Source organism: Streptopelia decaocto (genome assembly GCF_964273445.1).
Source record: "Streptopelia decaocto genome assembly, chromosome: 1".
Taxonomy (NCBI): domain Eukaryota; kingdom Metazoa; phylum Chordata; class Aves; order Columbiformes; family Columbidae; genus Streptopelia; species Streptopelia decaocto.
The window spans coordinates 59808312-59832940 of NC_138663.1; the positions used below are offsets into that span (position 1 = coordinate 59808312).

General features: G+C 35.0%; 1 protein-coding gene across 1 annotated transcript in view; it reads left to right on the forward strand.

Moving 5' to 3' along the window:
* The window catches only part of SLC41A2 (solute carrier family 41 member 2), a 56099-nt gene that overhangs the window by 6783 nt on the left and 24687 nt on the right, over positions 1–24629 (forward strand). Inside the window, exons 2-8 of the mRNA XM_082076317.1 lie at positions 1291–2034; positions 4225–4332; positions 9066–9137; positions 10007–10151; positions 11966–12112; positions 21305–21452; positions 22234–22313. Of these exons, the coding sequence (XP_081932443.1) occupies positions 1480–2034; positions 4225–4332; positions 9066–9137; positions 10007–10151; positions 11966–12112; positions 21305–21452; positions 22234–22313 (1255 nt within the window). The 5' untranslated portion in view covers positions 1291–1479. The remainder of the gene's footprint in view (positions 1–1290; positions 2035–4224; positions 4333–9065; positions 9138–10006; positions 10152–11965; positions 12113–21304; positions 21453–22233; positions 22314–24629) is intronic.

Genomic DNA, 24629 nt, shown 5'->3' on the forward strand with positions numbered 1-24629 from the left:
GTTGATCTTTTAGTAAATTACCATAACTATTATCATAACATGAAAACTGAAGAAGAGGAAGGTAAAGTGGCTTCTGATGGAAGAAATGTCAAATGACTTGAAGCTGCCAATATGTAATTATTAAATTTTCTATCATAATGGGAATTTCAAAGTGGAACTTTGAATCATATTAAACAAAAAAGATACATTGCATTTGCATGATTTGCAGAAAGTGAAACAAACTGACCACTTCAAGTGTTAATATTGATCACGTAATTACATTTTAGTGGTTACTAGTCATCAGAACAACCTGTCTTTCAGGAAAAATCTCCAACCTACACCTCATGCAAAATTAAATTAAAATCAGATTTTTATTATCTTCATTTTAATTATCCTAACTCCTAATATTTTTCTGATTTTAATTAAATCTTAATATGGCACATTTATGAATATTCTACTCCAATTTTATTTTAAAATTAGACTAATTTAAACTATTTTAGACCAATTTGTCTGAATTTAGTTACTGTCACCTTTCCTTGATATTGTAGTATTTTATGAAAAAAGTTCCAGTTTTCTTATGTACATAGTAGCTCTTTATATTCAACATAATTTGTGTACTTGCCTCAGAAAAAAATTCAGTTACTATGAATTTAAATTAGCATGCTTTTGAGTTGTACAAATTAATATCGGTTTGACATTTTTTATGGGGATGGAGGGCAGGTAATGTCAACACATAGGGCCTTTGCCACCCAGAATATTGATTTGGGTTTGATATTGTTTTGAATGTTAAGGTTTTCTTCCTTATTTTTGCTGTGTTCGCTGCTAGTAGCACCGGAGTCGCAGGCACAACAGTGGCCCATCATGTGGGTTCCATTTATCGCTATCCCTGCACCTTGCAGAAATACATTTCTCTGGGGACCTACTGCTTTCAAGGCTGCTGAAGTTTAGGGCTGCACACAGTATCTGCCTGAAGCCTTAGACTTACTGGGATTCCAAAACCTGAAGATTTTTGGCTTCCTGGCCTTTAAAAAGGCAAAAGCTGGGCCGCATTAGTTCACTTAGAGTCCACGTTGCTGTATCTTTCACTGCGAAGTATAACGGTTTGTGCAATGTCCTCACCCACCAGCCTTCCCTTTTTACTTTCTATTGCCTTTCAACTTAGGCAGTTGAACGTTGGAGGAGATTGGCATTTCTACAGATACTTGCTTTGGAAAGATACTGAGTGATCTGAAATTTTGAAATAGTATCTTGTGGCTTCTGTAGAGTTAAAATATTTTGAAGCTTGAATACATGCTTTTTACTTTTTTGCAGATCCAGTCTTGCTTATGGAATTGTTGAAGATCTGAGATCAATGAAGAAACATTTTTGCATGCAAAAATGGATCATTTTGTTTTATCTGTTTTAAAATCATCAAGTGTGGCACCTGATGACTCATCTACAAGATTTCATCACTGACGTCTGAAGAATAAAGTGCTTTTCCACCTGTACTTCTGTAGCACTATGACTAACTGTAAAGGCAGATCTACCATCTCCAAAACGAATAGCAAAGTTTATGACAGAGAAGGTTTTGTAAACTGGACCATAAATCTTAATACAATTCAGTCTGATAAATTTTTGAGACTGCTTTTGAGTATGGTTCCTGTTGTTTACCAAATAAACCAGGATGAAAGACACAAAAAGGTGAATGGTGTCTGGCAAGATGGATTACAACCAGGAGGACACAATTTCAATGTTAGGTCTGAACAGCACACAGAGTACCATCACTTCTCAGAACCAAGTTTTCACAGTAGCAATGGACACAGCCCATCTAGCTGTAGCCCTAAATATGATGATTTTACCAGTTATAATTACTGTGATGGAATGGACACGTCAGAAACAGATGCAATGTTGCAGCAAGACAACCTATCTAGTGACAGTAATGACGATGTCATTGTGGAAGGAAGTAGAAAACAACCCAAAGAATCTAGTAGTATTATGGCGTTGCAGATACTAGTACCTTTTTTGCTAGCAGGATTTGGAACTGTTTCTGCTGGCATGGTTTTGGATATTGTACAGGTTGGTATTTGCTTTGAAAGTTTTTTTTTAGCAGGTAGTCAGAATTACAATCGGGGATGGGAACAGGGCTGCAAAGTCACATCCACCTTGAAATATAATTGTAGTACATCCAGAGAAGTCAGATTAACATGGTTTGTGGTAGCAGATTTAACTGATACTACTTATTCAGGAATAAGGTAAAACAGAACTTTCTCTGAATGTTAAGACTTAAGTTTAATAATATTTTTAAAACCCATTTTGGAGTATTATATTACTAGGAACCTACCAATACAGAACATTTTTAGGACTGGTTTCTAGCTTAACACAGTTGTAGATGTCAGCAGTATTTCAGTGGAGTTAAAAGTAACAGTTGCCTATGAAATACTTCTTTGTGTAGTGATATTTGAAGAAAATTCTGGAGAAAGTAACAGTTAAGAAAGGCTACTGGACTAGCTTATTTTCTTGCCTTCTCTTTGCGTTTTGCAGGCTATATTGAGATTTATTTCCTGCCTAATGTATGGGGGGTTTTGTTGTTTGTTTGTTTGTTGATTTTTTTAAAAAAAGAAAATTCTTGTAAGTACAAAACTCATGAGTTTGCTCTTCTTGTATGAGTAGACTCACAAAAAATATTCAAAAATAAGAAATAACCACAATATTCAAATTGAAAGTTGAGAAATTAATACGGTTGGGTTTGTTTTGGGGTTTTGTTCTTGTTTTGTTTTTGTTTTGTTTCATTCAGCTTTAGGATTTTCTTTAGGTACACTTAAGGGTTTACAAAGTTAATTTAAAGAGGAGTAAGAGTTGACTATCTTTGTCACTTAAAATCTTGGGAGTGTAAATGAAGTTTGGACTTCAATCAATTGCAATGAAAAGACACTTTTATAAGATAAAGGAAAATAAGAATTGACATGCAAACTGTACTGCTTCCTTGCACTGTTTTACACCAATCTTGTGCTTTGTTCATTTGCATCTTACCAATTTATTCTTCATACAGATACTTTGTTTATACTCTGTTAATATATAATTTACTTCATGATACAGCATAATGATCAGCCAAAAGAGGCAGTTGTGCCTCCTGCCACTACTGGCTTCCAGCCAAATGTTTCACCTTGCCTTCCTTTCCTAAAAGGAATGTGTTTGTACAGCTGGGTTTTGAGCTGGACTGAGATACATCTTGATTTTTCCTTCTATATTACTTTTAATCTTGATTGGTTTCTCAGTCTATCTCACCGTGAATGAGATAGATGTGACACAAAGGCAAAAAAAAATAGCTAGTGCCAGTACTACTTTTTTTCACCTTAAACTAAGCATTAAATTGTGATATCAATAAAGCAAGATTTTGAAATGCGGCAGAACATGTTTTGAAAATGAACATTTTAAGACAACAAAGCATTCTAAGTTTGTTTTTTACAAACCATTTAATGACTATTCTTTCCCAGTCATATATATATATGTAACTTCACATGTAGGAAACTCTCAGATCTTGTTTATTTTTGAGAACTGAATCTTTTAATTAAAATAATAATTTTAATGATTACCAATCCATGAATACAAACACAATTTACAGTTTTATCTAAAGTTGGTAAATGATTACAAATTAAATACATGGATTCACAAAGATATAAACTAGCATAGAATTTCTGTGCTGAGAACTCAGCACACAAAAAATTAAAGGAGAGTTTGTCTTTGTTCGCTTTATAAAATCTAGGGTTTGGAAGACTGTACATTTTTAAAATTCACAGTTAGAAGTAAAAGAATAAAGAGAAGCTTTTTTTACTTACAGGCTCTGGTCATTTCACAACAGTTCTTTGCTGGTTTTATGTGGGGTTTTTACACAGCTGGAAGAGAAAAGATGAAAATATTATTATAAATTAAGAGCAGTCATAGCACCTGGTACTATCTTAAAGTAATGAAAAAAAGACTTCAAATTAATGACATCTTTTTTTAACTAGGTTTGTTTTAAGGCCAAGTTTTGTAGCTTACTTTGGGTATTCTCATCTTTGAAGTAGTAACATGCCATCATAAATCTATTTTATCTAGATAGATATCAGTTCTGGTTTTAGACTTTTAGATCTAGTACAAAAAGAATGGGATTTTTTTTTTAGAGGCTTAATTTATGAGTTACAGATTTTTTTTTTTTTAATATCTATTTTGTGGATGGTCTAAAGGTAATTTTTCAACTGAATGTTTCCCACTGTATCCTTTATATAGCACTGGGATGTGTTCAAGAATGTTACTGAAGTTTTTATCTTGGTTCCCGCACTTCTTGGTCTCAAAGGAAATTTGGAAATGACCTTGGCATCCCGTCTGTCAACTGCTGTAAGTAACTTTCTCTCCCCCTTTGCTCATCAGATATATGTTGTAAATATTTCAAAAGGAAAACAAATCTTTGGAACACAAGTGTTTTATGTTTATGGCTTAATGTGACTGTTACAGGGGCTCTTTAAATCTGTTATTAAATTGACGAAGTTAAAAATATGACCCTCTTCTAATCTCTGCAGATCAAAATTTCATTTCTTTAGTCTCTTCTAAATCATCATTCAGAACAGATAAAGTAGATTTTTCAGATTACGTGTGTATTCTGTAAAGTTAACAGATCTCTTTGGCCTTGATGCGGTTTGAACAGGCTAACAAAATGTATACATCTTGAACGTGTTTTTCTGAAGACCACTTGAGTGGCACAAAAACAAAGCATTGCTAACATTGCTACTCCACACCTTTGTTGATCAAACTGTTAGGAACTCTTTTGTAGCTTTCTGGGTAAATAATTTTATTCCTTTTCTGTTGTGGGGTTTTTTGGGGTGTCTGCTTATTTTTGTGTGTGTGTCAACACTGTAACATGGCATAACTGTTTATTCCGTGTCTTCTTTCTTACATATTTGTCATAGCCCTTTTCTGTATCTGAGGGGATGTTCCATTCCTTCCTTATTCTAGCCAAAGCAAGCCAGATTGCCTTGCCATATAGCTTTTTTTTTGATGTGTGTGTGAATAACTATAGCGAACAGAATGTTCTAATAATGTGATCAAACTATTTCTGGTACCTGAATTTGGTATCCCTGTAAGACACTGCCTAATGCAGTGTTTCTCCTTTGTAAGATAATTTTTCCATCTTCCAGCAAGACTCCCACTCTCTACCTGTTCCTACTGGAATGAATCTTCCTAGAAAATGTTTGGTCAAAGGTGTATATAACTCCAGATGAGACCTTACTATGGCTTTGTAGAATAGCACTTCCCTATTTCTCTGAAATATTGATATTGAAACTTTCTAGGTTTATATATACTTATATTCCTAGCAGTGTCAGATTTAGACCTCACAGTTGCTTTGTGATCAATGACTCTGCCCTAATATTTCTCCTTTTGTGTTATTTTCAGCTGTCATTCCCATCTTCTGGCAGAAATATTATTAGTCCATAAGTGCGTGACCATGCACTTCTGTTGTTGATTTTTACCTGTTTTCATTACTGTAGTCCTCAAGGTCATCTGGTTTTTGTATGGTAGTACAATGCCTTGTATTGAAAAGGTCTCCCAGTTTTCTGTCATTAATAAATTCCATTGCCACTTTATATTGAGTTTTTGACCCAATGCACGCCGTGCTGGATATAGCCTTAGCCATCCTATGAAGGTTTGCTTGTGTCATGCCCATTATAGAAATCAATTACTTTTGCCCCATATCCGTTCTTTCATACATGAGAATTGACATGTTTTGTTTTCTCTATCAGTGGCAGCCTTAGCTATTCAGTCTGGTTTTCTGCTTGATCTTAATGCTCTTACTTTCCTGAGTATTCTTACTGTTTCTTAACACTATTTTGTGTTTAAACCTTACTGCCTTTACTGTCAGGCATGAATACTTTTGTCTTTTACCTTATTTTTTTTGTGTTCTCCTGTTGCTTGATTTGTTCCTGACTGATAGTTCATGGCCTGAGGACTGGAAGTGCTTATATTGCATAGTGAAAAATACACCAGGTCCAAGTTCTACCAAGTGCCTTACTGAAGGCTTAAAAAAAGTGTCAGAATCAGCTCCACCACTTCTACTTCAGTTAACGGGATCTTTAATTCTTTATCTCAATTGAACTTATGACCTTTATGAGATCATGAGTCCAGAACTTCTTCTCTGGGCCAGTCAATGGCTGATTTCCCCATCCTCACCAATGTTATCTTGTTTGTCAACCTTGCAGCTCTCAGGAGACATTTGGAAAAGGGTCATTCAGACCCTTTTTCTGCTCTGGGAATCTTGACCTCTGTTCATATTTTCCATCAATTGTCACCAAAAGTCAAGGAGTTGTTCTCTCTCTCACGCACATAGAAAAGGATGCTGGAATTTCCACAACACTAAAGTTGGCATCATGAGGTTCAGACCACTTCCCCTCAGCCCGAAATGTCATGCTTAAAAGTATCCCAAAAAAAAGTATTCCTAACTGGAGAGTTAAATAAAATATCCTGCAACTAGACCTGCAATTTATGTGCCAGTTCTCTCAGACCTCTATAAGTGATTCTGACCTTTGCACTCTTCACATTGATTTAATTCTCTCTTGAGCCATCCGATCTTTAGTCCTGTCATCCTCATCTGAAGTGAAAACTGAAGGTCATATCTAAACTGTTATTTGGGTTCAGTTGTGTGATTAATCTTCCTTTCTCTGGGCTAAATTTTCAGCAGTTGTCTTCCTACCATATACTGTTTTTACAGTAAATGCAAGACTGTGTCATGTGAATAGCTTTACCTTTGCAGAGAAAATTTCTAACGTGAGTTCAGCATTAGAGCTAATTCATACTCCTCTTGCTTTGTGAGCTTAAAATTGCATCTGAATTTGTAGATATCTGTGGTCTTGGGGCTGTAAAATAATCATCTTTAATCCATTGTAATTATGTAGACAGCCAAAAAGCAATGTCTTGGTTAGCAAGTTTCAGCTATCTGCAATATATCTGGTTTCAAGTTTTGCGTGATCACCTTCATTTATCTTGTTGCCCAAATTCCTATTTTGGCTGCTTGTTTCTGGTCACTTCAGTCATTTCACTAAACCTGTCTTAAGACTGTATTTTTAATCTACCTCATGGCATAGCTTGTTCTTCTCTTTGGTCAGTGCTACTGGAAACCCTTCTCCCTCCCCCCACTGCTGTGCTGTGGGAACTGTGTCAGGTGTACTTAAGTCAGCTGCCTATTCATTGCCAATATTTATATTGTGTGATTTGTATTCTTCAGCTTTTTTCTGTTGAGTCACTCTCATTGTCTCAGTTTACACTGTTGCCTTTTCACCCTATATTTTTTTAAGAGGAAGTAAAAGAGAAAGAAACAAACCAAAACAACAAAAAACCCCACAACACCAAAACAATACTCGTCCAGTCATCCTTGTAAACTTATGCAGACTCTTGTTTTTACTGTGTTATCAGGGTTAGGCATTAGCAATGTGACTCTACAAACTTTTTGTTTAGGCCCATCTATTCCACAGTATTACAATAAACTTCATCTTACTATATGGAAATCTGCAGCTGAAGGGAGTCATCCTGCTCTTTTTCTCTCTTCCAAAGCCTAAGAGCATTTGTGCCTGGTTACGTGGTTGCATGTGATGAATCAGATCATTTTGTAGAAGACAACCCATTTTTGCTATCTGAAAAAAAGCATTTTCCATCAAACCAGCAAGTAAATTTATGTTACCGTGAAATCACTTGTGGAGTTGGTAGATCTGAAGAAAGAAAAGGTGAACATGTAGTTGATAGTAAGGAAGAGAAGAACTATGCCATTTGGCAGCAGCTCACTTTTAGGCTGGATCAAGCATTTTTCAACATTACTGATTAAATAGGGATTTTTTTGATATTTTTCAAAAACTTCTCAAAGGAAAAAAAAAGTGAAGCTCTCCATAGCATGCCATTTTGTTCATTTAGAATATATATTTAAGAAGGATGCAAAGGAGATTCTTATCTGCACTTCCTTAAATATTGTTGTAATATCTAAACTTAATGCATGTGTTTGTGGAGCCTTGACTGCATTTTGAACACTGTAAAATATTTATAGTGTAGATTGAGATAAAGTGTCTTATTGTATTTTTAAGTTTTAAAGTTAGCATTTCTTTTAATACTTTGTTCCTTGCAAACTACTATCACAAAATGAAAAAAGTGGATAAGAAATGGAAGTAAAACCAATTGGAAAGAAATTAGCAAAAGAGGAAAAAAATACATTAAGACTTTATCTGTTTTGAGAAGCATGTTATCTTAAAAATTAGTACTCTGTGGGAAAAAAATACAATAAAATTTATGCTCCACATTTTAGAAATTGTTCAGTTAGCTCAAAAGGGAAATTATTTTAAATATATACTGCAGTGGTATGTACTGTTATTCAGATCTTGTCCTCTAACTCAAAAAAAGAAGTAGGAGATACATTACAGAAGAATATGTATGTACTTTTTAATTTCTTACAATAATTTATTTGCTGTCTTGCCAGATATTGCCTTAGGACTGGACTTAGATCATTTACAGCATCATAAGTCTCTAGCTGTATTGTAGAAATGAGAAGTTAGACTACTAAACAGTATTAGATGTAGTTTCTGATCTTCGTTATGCACTTGGAGTTTCTCTATGCAAGTAGTGTCATTGCAGTCAATTAACACACTTGCAGGAGAGTGTGTGTGTGTCCACATACTCTTGCATCTACACATTTTTCTATTGGCTCATAGAATTTAAGGCCCATGGATACAAGTTCAGTCTAAAGTGACTGAACACTGAGAAGTTTCCCTTCCAGTCACTGATCTAATCACTGGTGGTGCTTGGACATTCCTGGAATGGAAGGTGGCTTGTATATCTTGCACAGTACACTGCACTACATGCAGTAAACTGCATCAAGTTTAACTACTTTGGGATAGATGCTGTAAGTACAATCTAAAATCAACAGCAATACTTGACTTGAAAAGAAGTATAGTTTGGTTTTAACTTGCTTTCAAAATGTCTCTTTTTTTGTATGAGTTGAATTATTTGTGAGTTTCTGCCTTGTTAGTGTGTTTTCAAGTAACACAATTTTAATTACAAAATACGAAATGCCTGAAATTATTTTGTAATTTTGACAGGTAAATGTTGGAAAAATGGATTCTCCCATTGAGAAGTGGAATCTAATAATTGGCAATTTGGCCTTAAAACAGGTAAATATAATGGGCTTATTTGATTTACTCTTGGAAGTGAGTGAAGTTATTGAGAAAATCCACCAGAAGCATTGGTAGGTATGGAGATGGACAGTGTTATTGGGCAACTAGTTCTACTACACTGTCTTATACTTGACATAAAATATTTGCATGACTGATTTTTTTTTTTTGAACAGTGTAGTTCTTCTCTAAACCAATATGAGCTTATATTTATCAGAAAAAGAGGTAAAGTATTGTTTGTGACTGTACCAAGTGTATTTGCATTTTAATTTTTCTGAGAGAGAATCTGAGGATGATTAGCAAAAAATTTCAGATTTGGCAAAACATTTTACATTTGACCTCTCAAATATTTTCAGTACTGTGTTTGCATTGGATTCAATGTTTAAAGGAAATATGTGATAGAGCTTTTGAATAATAATCAATATTTTAAATAGCTGGGTCGTTTGAGGAAAGGAGTGTTTGTTCTGTGCAACTCTTTCTTATGATTCATAACTATTTCATGTTCATATGTTATAATACAACATGTTCAAATAATAGGGGAAATGTTTATGCTGTGACTTAGCTCTTTTAAGTGGCTTAGGAGCCTCTTTAGACGTTTCAGCTTTGGGTCCTCACAAATCCTCAGCTCTTTTCCCTGATTTTACATCTACTATTCTTGAGTCTCTGAAATGCTGGTAAAGCCTCTTCTGCTGGCATAAGATTTTGCTTGATCATCCAAGATTATCATCATCTCTACAAAATGGGTGAGCATGCTCTCTTTACACCTTGAAAATAAATGTAGATAGGAGGAAGGAATAACAGAAAATGGTTTTGTAGTCCTCCTAAATCTATCTGGTTTAAGAATTGTTCGCCTTCTCTTTCTTTTCCAGGTTCAGGCAACAGTAGTTGGTTTTCTGGCAGCAGTGGCAGCAGTTATATTGGGATGGATTCCAGAGGGCAAATACAGCTTTGACCATTCAATCCTTCTGTGCTCTAGCAGCGTAGCAACTGCCTTCATAGCTTCCCTTTTACAAGGTAAAAGGAGTATGTATGTTACTTTTAACAGTAATTTCGTTTTCTGTGAATGCTGAATATATGTGATGTTGCTATTCCTTAAAAATTTAAATCCAGCGAGGTATAGTACACCTGAAACATAGCTGAGGATAGGATGCCCTTTGGCAGTTTCCATGGAGGCTTGCATATTGCATGACCCTCCTGAGCATATCTAAAACAAAAGGTATGGGGTTTTTTAGGTTTTACGTAATATGATGGAGAACTTTTCTCCACTGCTTTCTATATTCATGAATGTACAAAATATATTCTTAGTACTAAACAGGTAGAACTTATTTGTAATTAAGCTCAAGTGAGCCCGGACAATAGCTCAGCTGAATCCAAACTTCATGGAGGCCCATACTGCTTATTTGTTAGTTTGTGCTCTGCTTTGTATCTGAAGTGAACTAATTGGCTTGTTATGTGAAGGGTTTGGGCCAGGTTCAAGTCCCCCTCTACAAACAGTGCCAATGTCTGTCTGGAGCCATATAGCATGATGAATTTAATCTTCCCAGTTGTCAGGAAACATTTAAGCATAAAAGGTGGTACTTAATTAACATGAGGGGGGAAAAAGATGCCTCTAATTGTGACTCATTCTTGATAAAAATACATAGTCGGTAGTCAGGTAAAATGTTTAACTTCCTTTTTTTTTTACTAATTTGATATGCTTACTTATGTGAAAATTACAAAATTGTTAAAAGTTTTGTATGGAATTAAGAGCACACTTATTTTTTAGTGACTACAGAGCCATTGAGTTTGATCATTCGTATAATAAAGAGCAGCAAGAGAACTGGGGAACATGAATGCATTTTTTCTGCTTCTCAAGTATAATTTGGACATGAAGAGAAACTTTTGTTGTTATCTGGTGATGGGCCAGCACAGGAAATTACTTTCTAAGCTTTATCCTCCTACACATGAAACAGGTGCTTATGAAATACTGTGATCCTACAGGATCATTTAATTTCTTTCTTTTGAAAATTTAATAGAGTGTAACTCTTTAGGCAGTTTCTCTGAAAGTGAACTCCTAATGTAGCCTAAAATACATGAAAGTTATAATAACCAATTTTTAAAAAATTCTTTAAAATTGTGGTATACACTGTAGTATACACAGTTGAAACTCTTATGTATATTATATGATAAGAGGGAAATTACTTCATTTATGTCAAAGAAGATTGTTAATAACATTGTGTATTTTAGTTTTAGTAGCTACTTACATTCTGCAGGGAAATGCCTCTTACAAAGTTAGTGTTGCTGTTTATAGGGAAAAAAAAAAAAAGTAGAAACCAACATCCTGAATTTAAAATGTTTTAACTCCATAGCAAGTAACATTCCTATATGTTGGTGTAGCGTCTTGACTTTCGGTGGTAAGTCCATGACTGGAAATCTTGCGCAATATGCGATGTTGAAGTATTTAATCTTATGTTGTTTTCAGCCTAGTGTAATTTAAATTTCAGTCAGCTAAACTTAATAGTGTGTAGAAATAATACACTGCGTATTTTTTTCTTCAGGAAATGGCTCATTTAAAATTTCACTAGTGCTAATTCTAATCAGAGATGAAATAGTTCATTGTACAGATGTTTCTTGATTTTGTGTGTGTGTGTTTTATTTTTATTAATATATAACCTAGTTTTAAAAAATGGCTAAAACTTAAAGATATAGACGTCAGGTGGAAAGAAGAATCATCCTAGGGCAAAAGCACTTAGTTCGTATTTACCACGTCTGAAAGTGTCATTAGCTTGGAATTTTCTGTGGAGTTACAACAGTAGATATGGTTACTGTACTGTCTTTATTGATTCTAGGAATAATAATGGTTGGAGTTATTGTTGGGTCAAAGAAGACTGGTATTAATCCTGACAATGTCGCCACTCCTATAGCAGCAAGTTTTGGAGATCTTATCACTCTTGCTATACTAGCATGGATAAGTCAGGGTCTTTATACTTGCCTTGGTAAGTATGTTTCTTAATGTATATGTCTCCATAGAAATCTCTTTTAGGTTAGGAGGGTGGGGAGATGACAGGGAGGGAGAGGTTTAGAAAACCTTTTAGTCTGACTGACTTTTTTGTCAACATTTATACTGTCGAATGATGAATCTTAGGTTACAACATTATGCCATGATCTTTTTTAGGATGATAGAAGTCACTAACCATAATCTTGGCACAATTTACTAATATCTGAAAGACCCTTACAGTATCACAGTCAGTCTAAATGTGAATTAGAAACTGGAGTTGCTGAATTTATTCTGCCTTCTGGGAGGGGAGGGAAGCTGTCTCCATCCAAGTTTTGAATGCCCACTCTAAATCAAATATTTGCTTCCCAGAGCCCTTTTGAATTGTTCTCCCCTTGCACTAAGGAGAAGGAGTTAAATTTGCTGTCTTGATCAGCTACTCAGAGAGGAGCTCTGCTTTGAGAATTTTTTTGGTCAGGGTGTGGTTTTAGGCAACATTCAAATATATCTTGAGCTACAGCCATTCCCAGAAATCAAAATAACAGTAATTTAAGTACTTAAACTAACAAAAGCAAGTTTACAACTTGTATTCAAATAAGTGAAGCCTTATTTTAGATTATTTGTGCTTTGTGATTGCTATGACTTAAATGATTTATGCAAAGACTATTGTGAGCTTCCTTCTGATTCCTTCCAAGTGCTTTCCAGCTCCCATTGCAATACCTCGTTTCCTCATCTTCGCTACTCCAGCTTCCAGTGCCAGTTTCCTCAGCTATTTTCTATCACTTCCTTCCCTCCCAGTGTGGGAATTCCATGTCTACCTACTGTTTCCTGTGCCCGTGCTTGATTTTACCAGCATTTCCTTCTGCTTTTTAGTAAATGAAATAACCATTTCCAGCTTCGCCAAATAATGGCCCTACTCTCTTCTGTTGCCTTTGTTTTGTTTTGTCTTATAAATATGGTGACTGTATTTCAAACATAAATCTGCTAATTTAGCTATAGCTTTCTTCAGAACAGCACTTTCTGCCACAAAAGATGAAAAAAGGTATAACCACTCTGAATAGCTGAACAGCAAAGGGGAAGCCTTCTGACTACTGACTGCAAAGGCCAAAGATCTAATCCTACTTCATGTGTGAATTCTGTCTGGCTTCTTGAGGACAGTTTTTGGCTGTTTGCTTATTTTCCCACTAATAGCTATGAACAGGTGAATTACACATAAACAGCTCCAAACTAATTTTCTTATGAATGACTTTATTTTTCAGTCTGCAGTCCGTCTCTTCTACTAGTTATTTGCATGTTTCTGTCATCCCTTTGAAACTGTTTTTCTGATTTCTAGGATCCATACTGTCTAAATCCTATTCTCTTAAAGGAGCAGAGCACTGAACAAGGTTCATCATCACGATGTCTGCTAAAAATTAATATGCCTATGGTTATTATTATTGGAATCGTGCTTAGATAGTAGCTGATGCAATGAAATGCTTGATTGTCACAAAGGAGATGTGAGCTTGGAAAATGGGAACGAGGAACTCAAAAACCAATCTTTTTCTTTGTATTTCTTCATCTCTCATGAAGAAACAAAAAGTGTGAAAACATTTTCTCACAAGAGGGAATGTTGAGAACAATATTTAAAATTAAATTATTGGTGCAACTGACTCCCTCCAAAGAAACTGTTTAAAGTATGTCATGTTTTAAAAGACACAACTGTGCACAATTACAGCATAGTATACCACAGGCCAAATTTTGTATTGTCCATAATCATATTACCGAACATGTAGATATCACCGCATATATTCTTTACGTCTGTGCTCATTGTTCAAACCTTTTTATGTAAAAATTTGAGCTGTTCTGTGTAAGTATTATGATATCAGTCAGAAAAGGCTTCTAATAAGACTCAAGCTACCTTGGTGTCACTTGCTATTTCGTTTCTTAGTTTTCAACTGATGATTTTATAATTTCAGTATTTGATTTTTCATATTAAGAAAGTTTTGAAGTTATGTCAGCTTAAATGTGGCAGTGTGCAATACAGACTTAAAATATTTTCTATATTTTTGCTAAAACTTAAATGGTATTGCTTATTTCATAACTATAATTAAATACTTTATATTATATTTTAATAACTTATTTCTCAACACATCCTTTAGATACTTCTTTTAAGGAAGTTTATAGACTTACAGTGAAAAAGACATTAGTAAAGTTTTTTTTTAACTTTTTTCTTTTCTCCTGATGAGAAGAACAGAGAGAAAGTGTCTGTTCTCATGGAATTTGATGTTTCTAGCTAATGCTAGGAATGGGATAATAATTAGAGTTTAGCTCATTAGAGACTGTTTATCTAGATTTATTGCTATGCCCAGAAATCTTACCAGACTGGAACACTGAGTTATTCTACTTACAATAGATTTCAGGTCCCAACAATTTATATGTTTGATTGGAATTCAGTTCAAAATTAGGGTTTATGCTAGTCTGGGTAGGTGTGCAGCTGGAAGAGGTTGCCCAGTTTGGGTTAACACTGAGCTAGGGTTATGATTAAAATTTATTCTAGTCAGGACTGTGTCTGATTTAAAATAATTAATGCTAGACTTCAGACTTTAAATGTTAACTAGTCGGTATTTTAAATGAAGTTTCTAAGGAACTTAGGCCCTATAGTTCAAACTTCATTTTGGTTTTAAAAATTTTGCTTCGTAAACTACATTGTAATGAATACACCTTTTTTTTTTTTTCATTTGTTTCCTAATGCTTTTCCCTACAAATAGTAGTTTCTTATGTATTTGCATTGTAATGTTCTCTATAGAATTGCCCATGTTGAACCCATATGACTCAAACTCAGTAAATCATTAATACTGAGTCTGACGGTTTTTCAACAGCACCCTCTACTCCTTTCCACTGTTTTTGAATTGTGGTCACGGGCAAAACTTATTTACATGTGCTGGTATTTTAATAGTAGCTGGATTTTAGTAGTAGCTACATTTGTCATTGGTAAATAAACAATATATATTATTTTGTGAATATTTCTAGTGCTGCTTCCTATGCTGTATATAAATTAGAGATAATTTTTTTTTTTTAAAGGAATAACTAATTACTGGTAATACTTCAGTTTCTACTCAAACATGCCTTTTTTTTGTTTTAAAAATTTTTAAAAATTCATCTAAAACAAACAAAAAACAATTAAAAAAAAAAACCACACACACACAAAAAAAAAACACAAACAAAAAAACACACAAAAAAACCCACTAAACCCCAAAAAGAAGACAGGGAAGGAAACCTGGACTTAGATCTTCTTTTCACACATTTCCAGAAATTTACGCGTCTAGTTACAGGTGGCCTAATATATCTTGGAGGAATAAAAAATGAAGTAGGGCCAGTTTGAACTGATCCTTTTACAGCTGTCACAGCCACTCACATTTTACTCAGCAGTTGAAAAGCAAATCCCGCACATGTGTAGGGGGAGCGATTAGTGCGCTCGAGTTCACTTCCAAGAGTTACTTCCAGTTTTCTTTCTACGTGGTCTTCTGGAAATACTTATCTTTTGGTGATATAATGGCTGCTTCTGCCTTTTATATTTTTTTCAACATCTTTTTATTTCTTTCTCTTAGGAAACAGAGTCTTTCCAAAGTAAGAACATACCACAAAGCCCTTGGAAATGTGTGGTTTCCAAGATGCACATATTTGAACTATGAAATTGTAAAAAGGAATAAAAGTATGGGGTAGCTTCAGCTCAGGAGAGGTGTACAAAACTCTGAATGGCAGAGGAGCAGCATTCATAGAACAATTAGGCAGCAGGTTACAAAAATAATTAAAGAAACCTTTTTACACAATATGTGATTGGGACGTGGAACTTCCTGCCATAATGTATTAAGAGGACCAAAGTGATTTTAGAAAATCTTTCCATAAGTTAATCAGAGAAGAATCCATTAAGGAGTATTGAACAGGCGGATGCAGACAGAAATTTGAGTGATGAAATCCCTGAGGCAAACAGCAGCAGAAACTGGCAGAGCACACAGGAAGCAGCATCGCTCTAAACTTGTCATTTTCTTCTTTCCACAAGCCTGAACTGCTGGCCATAGTCAGACACAGGATACTGGACTAGATGAGACCTTTGGCTTCACTCAGCACAGATGTCCTTATGTTCTTTCTGTCCTTTCTCAATGCTAGAATAACAAACACAATGGAAATGTTGCAAAGAAACCCACAGTTTATGGGCTAGTAATGAAGCAGGTGGGATTCACCTCTGCACTGTATTCTGAATTAACTGTTTCCTGCTATGATTTATTAGCCTAACTGCTCAAATGTACTTAAACAGGAGTGTAAGTTTCTAGCAGCTCTCTGCGGGGAAAGAGTTTTTTTCAGATAACAAGACTGGAAGTGGGGAAATGATTTATGTACAAGCTTTATGCTTGTCTGTAACAGAGCTGTACAGCTGTGCTCGGCCTCTGGTTTGATATGGTGCTTTGTGGCACACCCGGAAGAGGCATGCAAAAAGGAGTGTAGCGTTTTTACCTAGGCTAAGGCCAAATGAAACACCTTGTCTGGCCACCATCATATATACCATTTCTTAAAAGTTCATCCGAGTGTTTTAAAAATAATGGCAAAGCCATCAAACACAGCAATTTGAATAGCAAAAGGTTAACAGTTCTTTCTGCGTTAACAACTTCAAAAGAACCATCTCTGTGGATGGTTGTTACCCAACTGAGGAAAGCACTAGAGGGCACCCTGGGACCGTCGCTGGGACTCGGCTGCGGTTCCTCCATCAGAAAACGGGGGATGATTTGGAATAGAAAGACTCAGTGTATTAAGTGTGGGGGTCCGTGTTGCTTGTCATTTGTCAGTAATGATCCAAAGACTGCTTAAAGCTTTCCTTTTTTTTTTTTTCTTCTCATAGAATGTGGCTGAAATATATGAATTTGTCTCCCGTGCATGTTAGATCTGGGTTGATAAGCCAAATTGGGTGATTCACATTATTATTTTCAGGTTCCTATCAGTTGCTTTGAAGTAGTAAGTTTCCAATTTACCTCTGATTCCTACTGGAGCTTGCATTGTTTTCAGTGGGACTGCACTGAACAGTATGTCACAATAGATAACCCTGCGCAAGGAGTAAAACTTTAAGCATCTGAGTTCTCTGAACTAGAAGATTAATTTATATCACTGTTTACTAAAAGGGACAAGGGCTTAAACTATAATAAATGAAGATCAGTAAGGACTCAGTTGAGATCCTTGTCTCTTTCCTTTTCCCTTCTTTTTTTAATTTAAGGTCACAGTCAGAAGTTCATCGAAGAGCTGATTGCTCTTAGGAGTTGATCTTCCACTGTGGGATGGTACAAATTCTATAATACAGCCAGATTGAGAGAGATTCCTTTCACGATGTAAGCTACCTGCTATAAATCTATCAAAAATGGAGTGAAGTGAGCCCTAAAAGACAAGTCATTTATTCCCTCTTCCCATTCTCCAGCTATTGCAGTATACATTTTCTTCTTCTGTGATTTAAATATGAAAAGGAAGATGGCCCACCCTTCCTTAAAAGATGCATCTCAAGTTTAATGTCTTATAATGAGGTGTTCTGTAAGTAGAGTCACCCATAGCTAAAAACAGTCCTGCACTCTGTTGCCAAGAGTTAGACTGGAGCTGAGTAGTTTCACTGGTCCTGTAGGTAGCTGGAATCTATCATTACTCACTTGTGACAGATTCTGTAATGTAATTGTAAACTATTAATTGCTGCTATAGTTCTGGTTTTAATTAAACTTAATTGACAGGCAATAGAATTTGAAGTTCTGGTAGGGAGCAGCTGCCTTGCCTTAATTTTTACATCGTTTTTGCCTTAAAAAACCTGGACAGGATTAATTTCAGTTATCTGGTCTAAAATTTGTAAACAGATTAATACATATACCTGATTTCCTCCTCCTTTAGCAGTGTGGGAATGATTGGTGGCCTATTTATTTGTAATTTTCTCTAGCACTTTAAAACAGAGAATCTCGTATATTATAGAGAATCTAGTATATTATCATAGGAGAAATTTAAAAAAAAATAAATTCTAAGCTCTAGCAGTGTTCTGTCCTTGGAGATTCCCCACTCCTAAGATCCATTCCTGGCTTTTGTTCTTTTCATGAAGAAACTTATGACAATATTGCAACGAAGAAGTAGCTTTTATAATCCAGTTTGTTACCAACTCCATTTAAAGAACTCAGGAATGAAATGTATTTTGTAAATTTTCTCTGTACTTTTCTCCATGGTGAAATTAAGACATTTATACATACTAAAGTGTTGAACAATAAGGCCAAAAAAATTAACTCCTCTCAGTTGCTGTTGACTCAAAGGAACAAAGCTCAGCTATTGCTGAGCAGTCTTGGAAGTCCTGTCTTAGTGGGTAAAACAAAACAAAACAGAACAAACAAAACAAAAAACTACCACATTGGTTGCATTTTGTTTCATGTCATTGTCTTTTATATCACTATTCACTTTGCTTTTATTGCTATAAAACACATATTTACCTTCTGGAAAGTTCATCTAACTTTGTTTGCTGCAAATATGACAGCTTATATTGTTTTATAGATGCATATTTGCTTTTTTCCTGTAGCTGCTGTTAACTAACTTAAAATATGTTGAATTCAAGTAGTGAAAGGTTTGATAATCAGCCACGGGTTAGTCATGTTTTCTAAGGTTTGTAAAGCTACCCTTGCTTCTGGCTGCCTCCTGACCTCTCAAATGGTCCTGTTGCACTGCAGATATAAATTACATTTATTTTTGTTACAATTCATGAATCATTGTACACTAGCAAGATGTCTTCTTATTTTTTTTCATTTTTTTTTAACTTACAAAGCACTTCTGTGGCAGGATGACATGTGTATGTATATTTTATATTTTACATAGCTATTATTTATTTAAAAGTTACCTATTAAATAATTCTTGGATAGTATTCTTTGTTCATTTGCTGGACTGATTTCAGTTTTACCTATGTGTACTTTTTGTGTGTGTGAGTTCTTGGACTACATTACTGGACTAGGTCTTCAAGCTTGGAGATTGGTGCTGGTAGTTAAATACTCTTCCTTTTTTCATCAACACATTCTAACAAGTTCTTTGAGTTGTTAGGGGGATTAAAAAAAGAAATTATTGTGAAAGGCATACTATTTTGAACTTTCCTGTGTTGGTAGAAGTCCTGTAATGAGTAGTACAGTGGGGTAATTGTTGATGTACAAGTGAAAGAATTTCAAAAATTAGTGATTGAGTAGGATAATGCTCACCATTGCGTCTGTATTTTGCTGCTCAATGTTAAGTTTGCAACAGAGGATCTTTGCTGACCAGCAGACTTTATATTTTAATAAAATGGGCAACCTCTTAAAAAATGTGGCAAAGACTTAGAATTTATTTTGTGACCTTTTATCTTTTACTAAATATACTACATTAAAGCTCTTCTCTCATTCTAACCTTTAAATCAGTTATTTGGCATCTGGTAGATAGTAATGCCTGACCTTGTTTCATTGTGAGAACAACAGACGGAGAAGGAGAAAAAAAAGTAGCAGGAATACAGGATGAGTTATGTCTTGGGGAAAACAAAAAAAGAGAGGAGAAAAGGAGGGAAGTTTCAAAATTCTAAATAAATAGATGTAGAATGAATGATGCCTTTCCATGTGACCAATTTTAGTGCATACAGGGATCTTTCTTCATTGCAAGTTTAGGGAAGATTGTCTTTACCCAGGCAGTAAGTAGTTAAAGAACTTTGTATCAGTACGTTTTTGTCTTTTTTATTGAGTTTGATAAAACAAAGCTGTAATTATCAAATACAGGAATCACATATTTTGTGTAGTCTTTTGAGAAAGAACGCCTTACGTTAGGCCCACCTTAGTTCACAGAACGAGGAGAAAGGAGGAAAAAAGACACTAAAGAGGAAGAAGGAGATAATATACTGTAAAATAGTTAAAAAAGAAAGGAAGAAATTACTTCTGTTTTGGGCTTTGTCTCATTTTCATTCTAATAGCTTTCTACTTTAAGCTTACACAGTCCAAGTTATCTTACTATCTCTTCTGCTGGCTCTGCTGCAGAGGTTGTTATCAGTCAATGCAGAAGGATGGTAACTTCTAAAAACTCTACAGCAATTCTTCCAGGAGTAATTTTAGCTCCACCGAGATAACATCAAAGTAGTTATTGCTTGAATTTGCAGCCTTTGTAGTAAGCCATAATACAGGGGTGATAATACTTCTTTTATATACTAAATATTAGTCTTTGGTAAAGTGTTCATGTGTTCTACATTAACTTCTTCAACCTGTTAATTTAAAATATATTTTGCATTAAGACTTGTCCTAATTTTGAAAGTTTAGGAAAAAGAAAGTATTTAACATAAAATACATAATCACATTTCTCATAAAACTAAATATCTATAAAAGTGGAATGTTTGCCTAGTTTATATACATATATTTGCTATTAGGATAAATTTTCCATTATTTACCTCACTGTTGAGTTAGGCAGTCTTAGATCACTGTAATAGCTTCTGTGTGGATGGGATTATAAAACCAAGTAATCAAAAAAAAAAATAGTATTCTTTCTGTGGAGGCAGACATTTGCCTTCGTAGCTCAGCTTTATGATGGTACTCACTGCTGTTGGAAGTTGTGTTCCTGTGAAACAGGATGCAGCTCTGATGGGTAGGTGAACCGGGAGACAGAAGCAGAATTGCGGCTGTGAATTTTCAGACTCAGATTGGTTATAGAACAGCTGAACTACCGATATAAATGGCTCAATATTACATATTGTGCTCGCGTCACTTTAGGTATGCTATTTCTGGAAAGATTACCATATTATGTGTGCTTCAGAAAGAAGGAGGTGTACATATGCTGTGAATTTGTGTATAAACAAAATGCATTTTCAACATATTGTTTCTTTTTTTTGGTAGATGTGTTGCAAAATAATGTTTTATATTCCACATACTGATTGCATTTTTATCATAAAGCATACTATAACAGTCCTCTTCAAAATTCCTACTTTGAACAGATAGTTCTGTCCTTGAGAAGATGGGAGACAGTGATCACAGATGGCAGAAATAAACCATGTTGTTTAGTGCAGTACTTGAATCTTTAGGTACAGTAGTGATAAAGACTTAGAATTCCTCAGCTGTGTGATGTTGATTGTAATTTAGAGTTCTAAATTAGGAAAAACTTATAGGAATGTCTTGAAAGTAAACCAGTTTTGTTTTGTTTTTCTATATTATTATTTTAGAGACATATTACTATGTATCTCCTTTGGTTGGTGCCTTTTTTTTGGCTCTGACTCCGATGGGGATTGTCATAGCTGCCAAACACCCAGCTACCAGAACTGTTCTCCATTCAGGATGGGAGCCTGTTATAACTGCCATGGTTATAAGCAGGTGAGTCCATTTGTCTTGCTTCATCGTGATAGTCACCCTATGCCTCTATATATCTTATTTAACACCTGATTGTACTTAAAAAAAAACATTTAAGGAGCCTCTAGAGCGTCAATCAACTTTAATCTTCTCAAAATGAGACAGTTACAAAGTTAAGTCCCAGGTGGGAATGAGGCAAGGGGGCAGCAGTAGCCTGTGGCAAGGACTGAGCAGAGTCCTGCTGGATCAAATGAAAGAAATGCTGAGCTGTTCATCTCCCACAGTTTCCAGTCAAGATTGCACACAGATCTAAGAGATTATTTAGTCATATGAAAACCATGAATCTTAAAAGTGGAATGATTGGCTGAAATTCTATAGTCATTGTTGCCCTGTTTCCCCCAAAATAAGACAAGGTCTTATATTAATTTTTGCTCTAAAACGTATTACTTTTTTATATGTATAGCTACCTGGACACTATCTAAATTGACTTTTTAATTAACTGTAACTAGGGTTTATTTTTGGAGTAGGGCTTATATTTTGAGAATCCTCAAAAATAATGAAAAATCATGCTAGGGCTTATTTCCAGGGTAGGGCTTATTTTCAGGGAAACAATATATAATAAGTCATTTTTAATATATAAATAACTATAGCAATGTTAGTCTGTAGCTGAGAACAAGGTAATGCTGGCGGGGAAGATGAATTGAGAAGAAAACTGTGGCTTAGAGGTGTTCTAAGACAGATTGCTAAAAAGGTTTTGAAATACTGATTAACTGCCTTATTCTAAATATTGTACTTTGTTTTTCAGTATTGGTGGCCTTATTCTGGACACAACTGTATCTGATCCCAACTTAGTTGGAATTGTTGTTTATACCCCAGTAATTAATGGTAAGGCTGACAAGATTATGTGTTACTACATATCAATTGATACACCTTAGTTTGAGAAAAGTCTATTCCAGTAATTTTCTGTTATGCTGATTAGTATCTGGTTTATTACTTTCAAGTTTTGATTTTGATGTTAACCATTGCTTATTTGAACACCTAAGGAGTGGTTTCTGATCTTATTTACTACAACCATTAAAACATGAGAGGGAATGTGAGTAGGAACCTGAAGTGTGCATTAAGAAACTGAAAGTGCAAATATGAAAGTAGTATATTAAAATATTAAATGAGCAAATATTATATTGAAATTATTATTGCTGAGGAAAATGTAGATAAAATTTTATTTCAAAGGATTTTCTTACGAGGATCCAAACCCAAATTTTCAAAACTTTAATTTATTATTTACACGTAATGTACATAGATACAAGAAGTAATAGGGATGCTACAGGCAAATAAGTAGATTTCTCAAGAACAACGCGTGTTGTTTTCCATGACTGGTATGTACTTTCCAGGTGTGTAAGAATGTATTCTTGAAAATTTGGTCCTTAAGTGTTCCATCTTCTAACGATAACAAGGCAAATTCTGTAAGAACAGTTAATATCTAATTAGACTGATGCACCTTGAAAATGCATTGTTTTCCCTATAGTATCACAGAGTTGATAAATATTTAGTTTACAATAATTATAACCACCAGATCTGTTTCCACTGTACTGCTGCCCAGCTTTTCTTTTCCCCTTCTGTATTTTTCCTTTTGATTTCTTACATTATTTTGCACTTTTATGTATTGTTGATTTTAAACATTTCTCCATGTACCAAGATGATTCTGACTTATAATTTTTGACTTACAAAGTGCTTGGCCTTTGCAAATTCCATATGGGCATATTCTATTCTGTTTTCTAAGCTGTCAGTTAGATGAATTGTGACCACTTGTTTTCCGCCTTGACAATAAAATGTTAATATGGACGCTGAGTTTTAGTTTTGAACAATATCAGCGTGATATAATTTATTTTCCAGAGGTTGCTAATGGAAATGTAGCATGAGATAGCACCAAAACATTTTGATGAGCTTTACTACAGTTGTGAGTTAGTGTATCTATTGCTGCAACCATTAAGCAAGCTGTTCAGTTAGAGGAGGAAATAATTTTGTTTCACCAGAAGCATGGTCTTGGCAAATTTGTGTTAGCTCTTGTTTTACAGCTTTCATATCTTCTAGACGCTTATAAATTGCCTTTTTAATAGTTTGTTCTAACACAGATGTAGGAATATAAATTTCACTGATATATAGACTCCCCGGGTCATCCTTTTTGGCCCTTTTAAAGATGTATTTTCTGGTTTCCCCATTACAGCCCTATGGTATTCTCTAACCTCCAAGATAATCAGTTTGCAAAAATGATCACTGATAATTCATGGATTGTTCATCTAGCTCTCTAAGGACGCACTAAATTTAACTTACCCTCAGGCCCTACAGACTTAATACATATCAGTTTGTGATCAGATATCACCATTTTTATGAAGGCAGTAGACAAAAGGAACTCAGTATTTGAATCTTCCATAGAGCTTAGTTTTTGTTTTTCTTTCCCACTAAGGTCCTACATTTCCTTTCTTCTTTTAACATGAAGCATTTCTGTGTTGTCACTTGTGTTCCTTGCTAACTGTAATTTTTACACTTCCGCATTTATGCTTCTTTGCCTGTGCCTTGCCTTTATATCAGTTTGAAATTGCAAGTACTTGCAACTACCTTTTGTGTGTTTCCATTTTGATTTCCAGACACCTGAAGAGAAGGGCAGGCATGTTGATTGTCAACTTTTTTCTGCTTTACATATGTAACTTTGCTTGTAATAGTCCTTTTTTCTAACCCTCTAGACTTGCTGTCTAAGAAAAGAGGATTGGTTTTTTCTTTTTAGGCGGGTGTACTCAAACCACTACTCTTACCAGTGATTCTGCTTTCCTAGATGACATCCCTTGATTACAAAAACCAACAGGTGTCTGGTGACTGTTTCTTACTGTTTCCCCATAGGCTTCTATTTCCACTCCAGTATAGTACCAAAATACTTCTGGATTTTCTATATAGACTCACTTCTTCTAGATTGCTACCTACAACGGATACAGGTCTCATGGATACACGCCTTTCTCAAGGCCTCTTGCTCTTTCCAGATGTTGCAATTATGACAGTCTTTTACCCAGTGGCAGTTACAGGCTGCTCTTGTGAGTGGAACTGTGCATCCTATTCAAGGTCATTTTCTTTCACAGAAATTGACTGTGAAACCTGGATTGCCTGCATGTTGACATTTTACCTTTTTAATATTTTTACCTAATGGTTTGA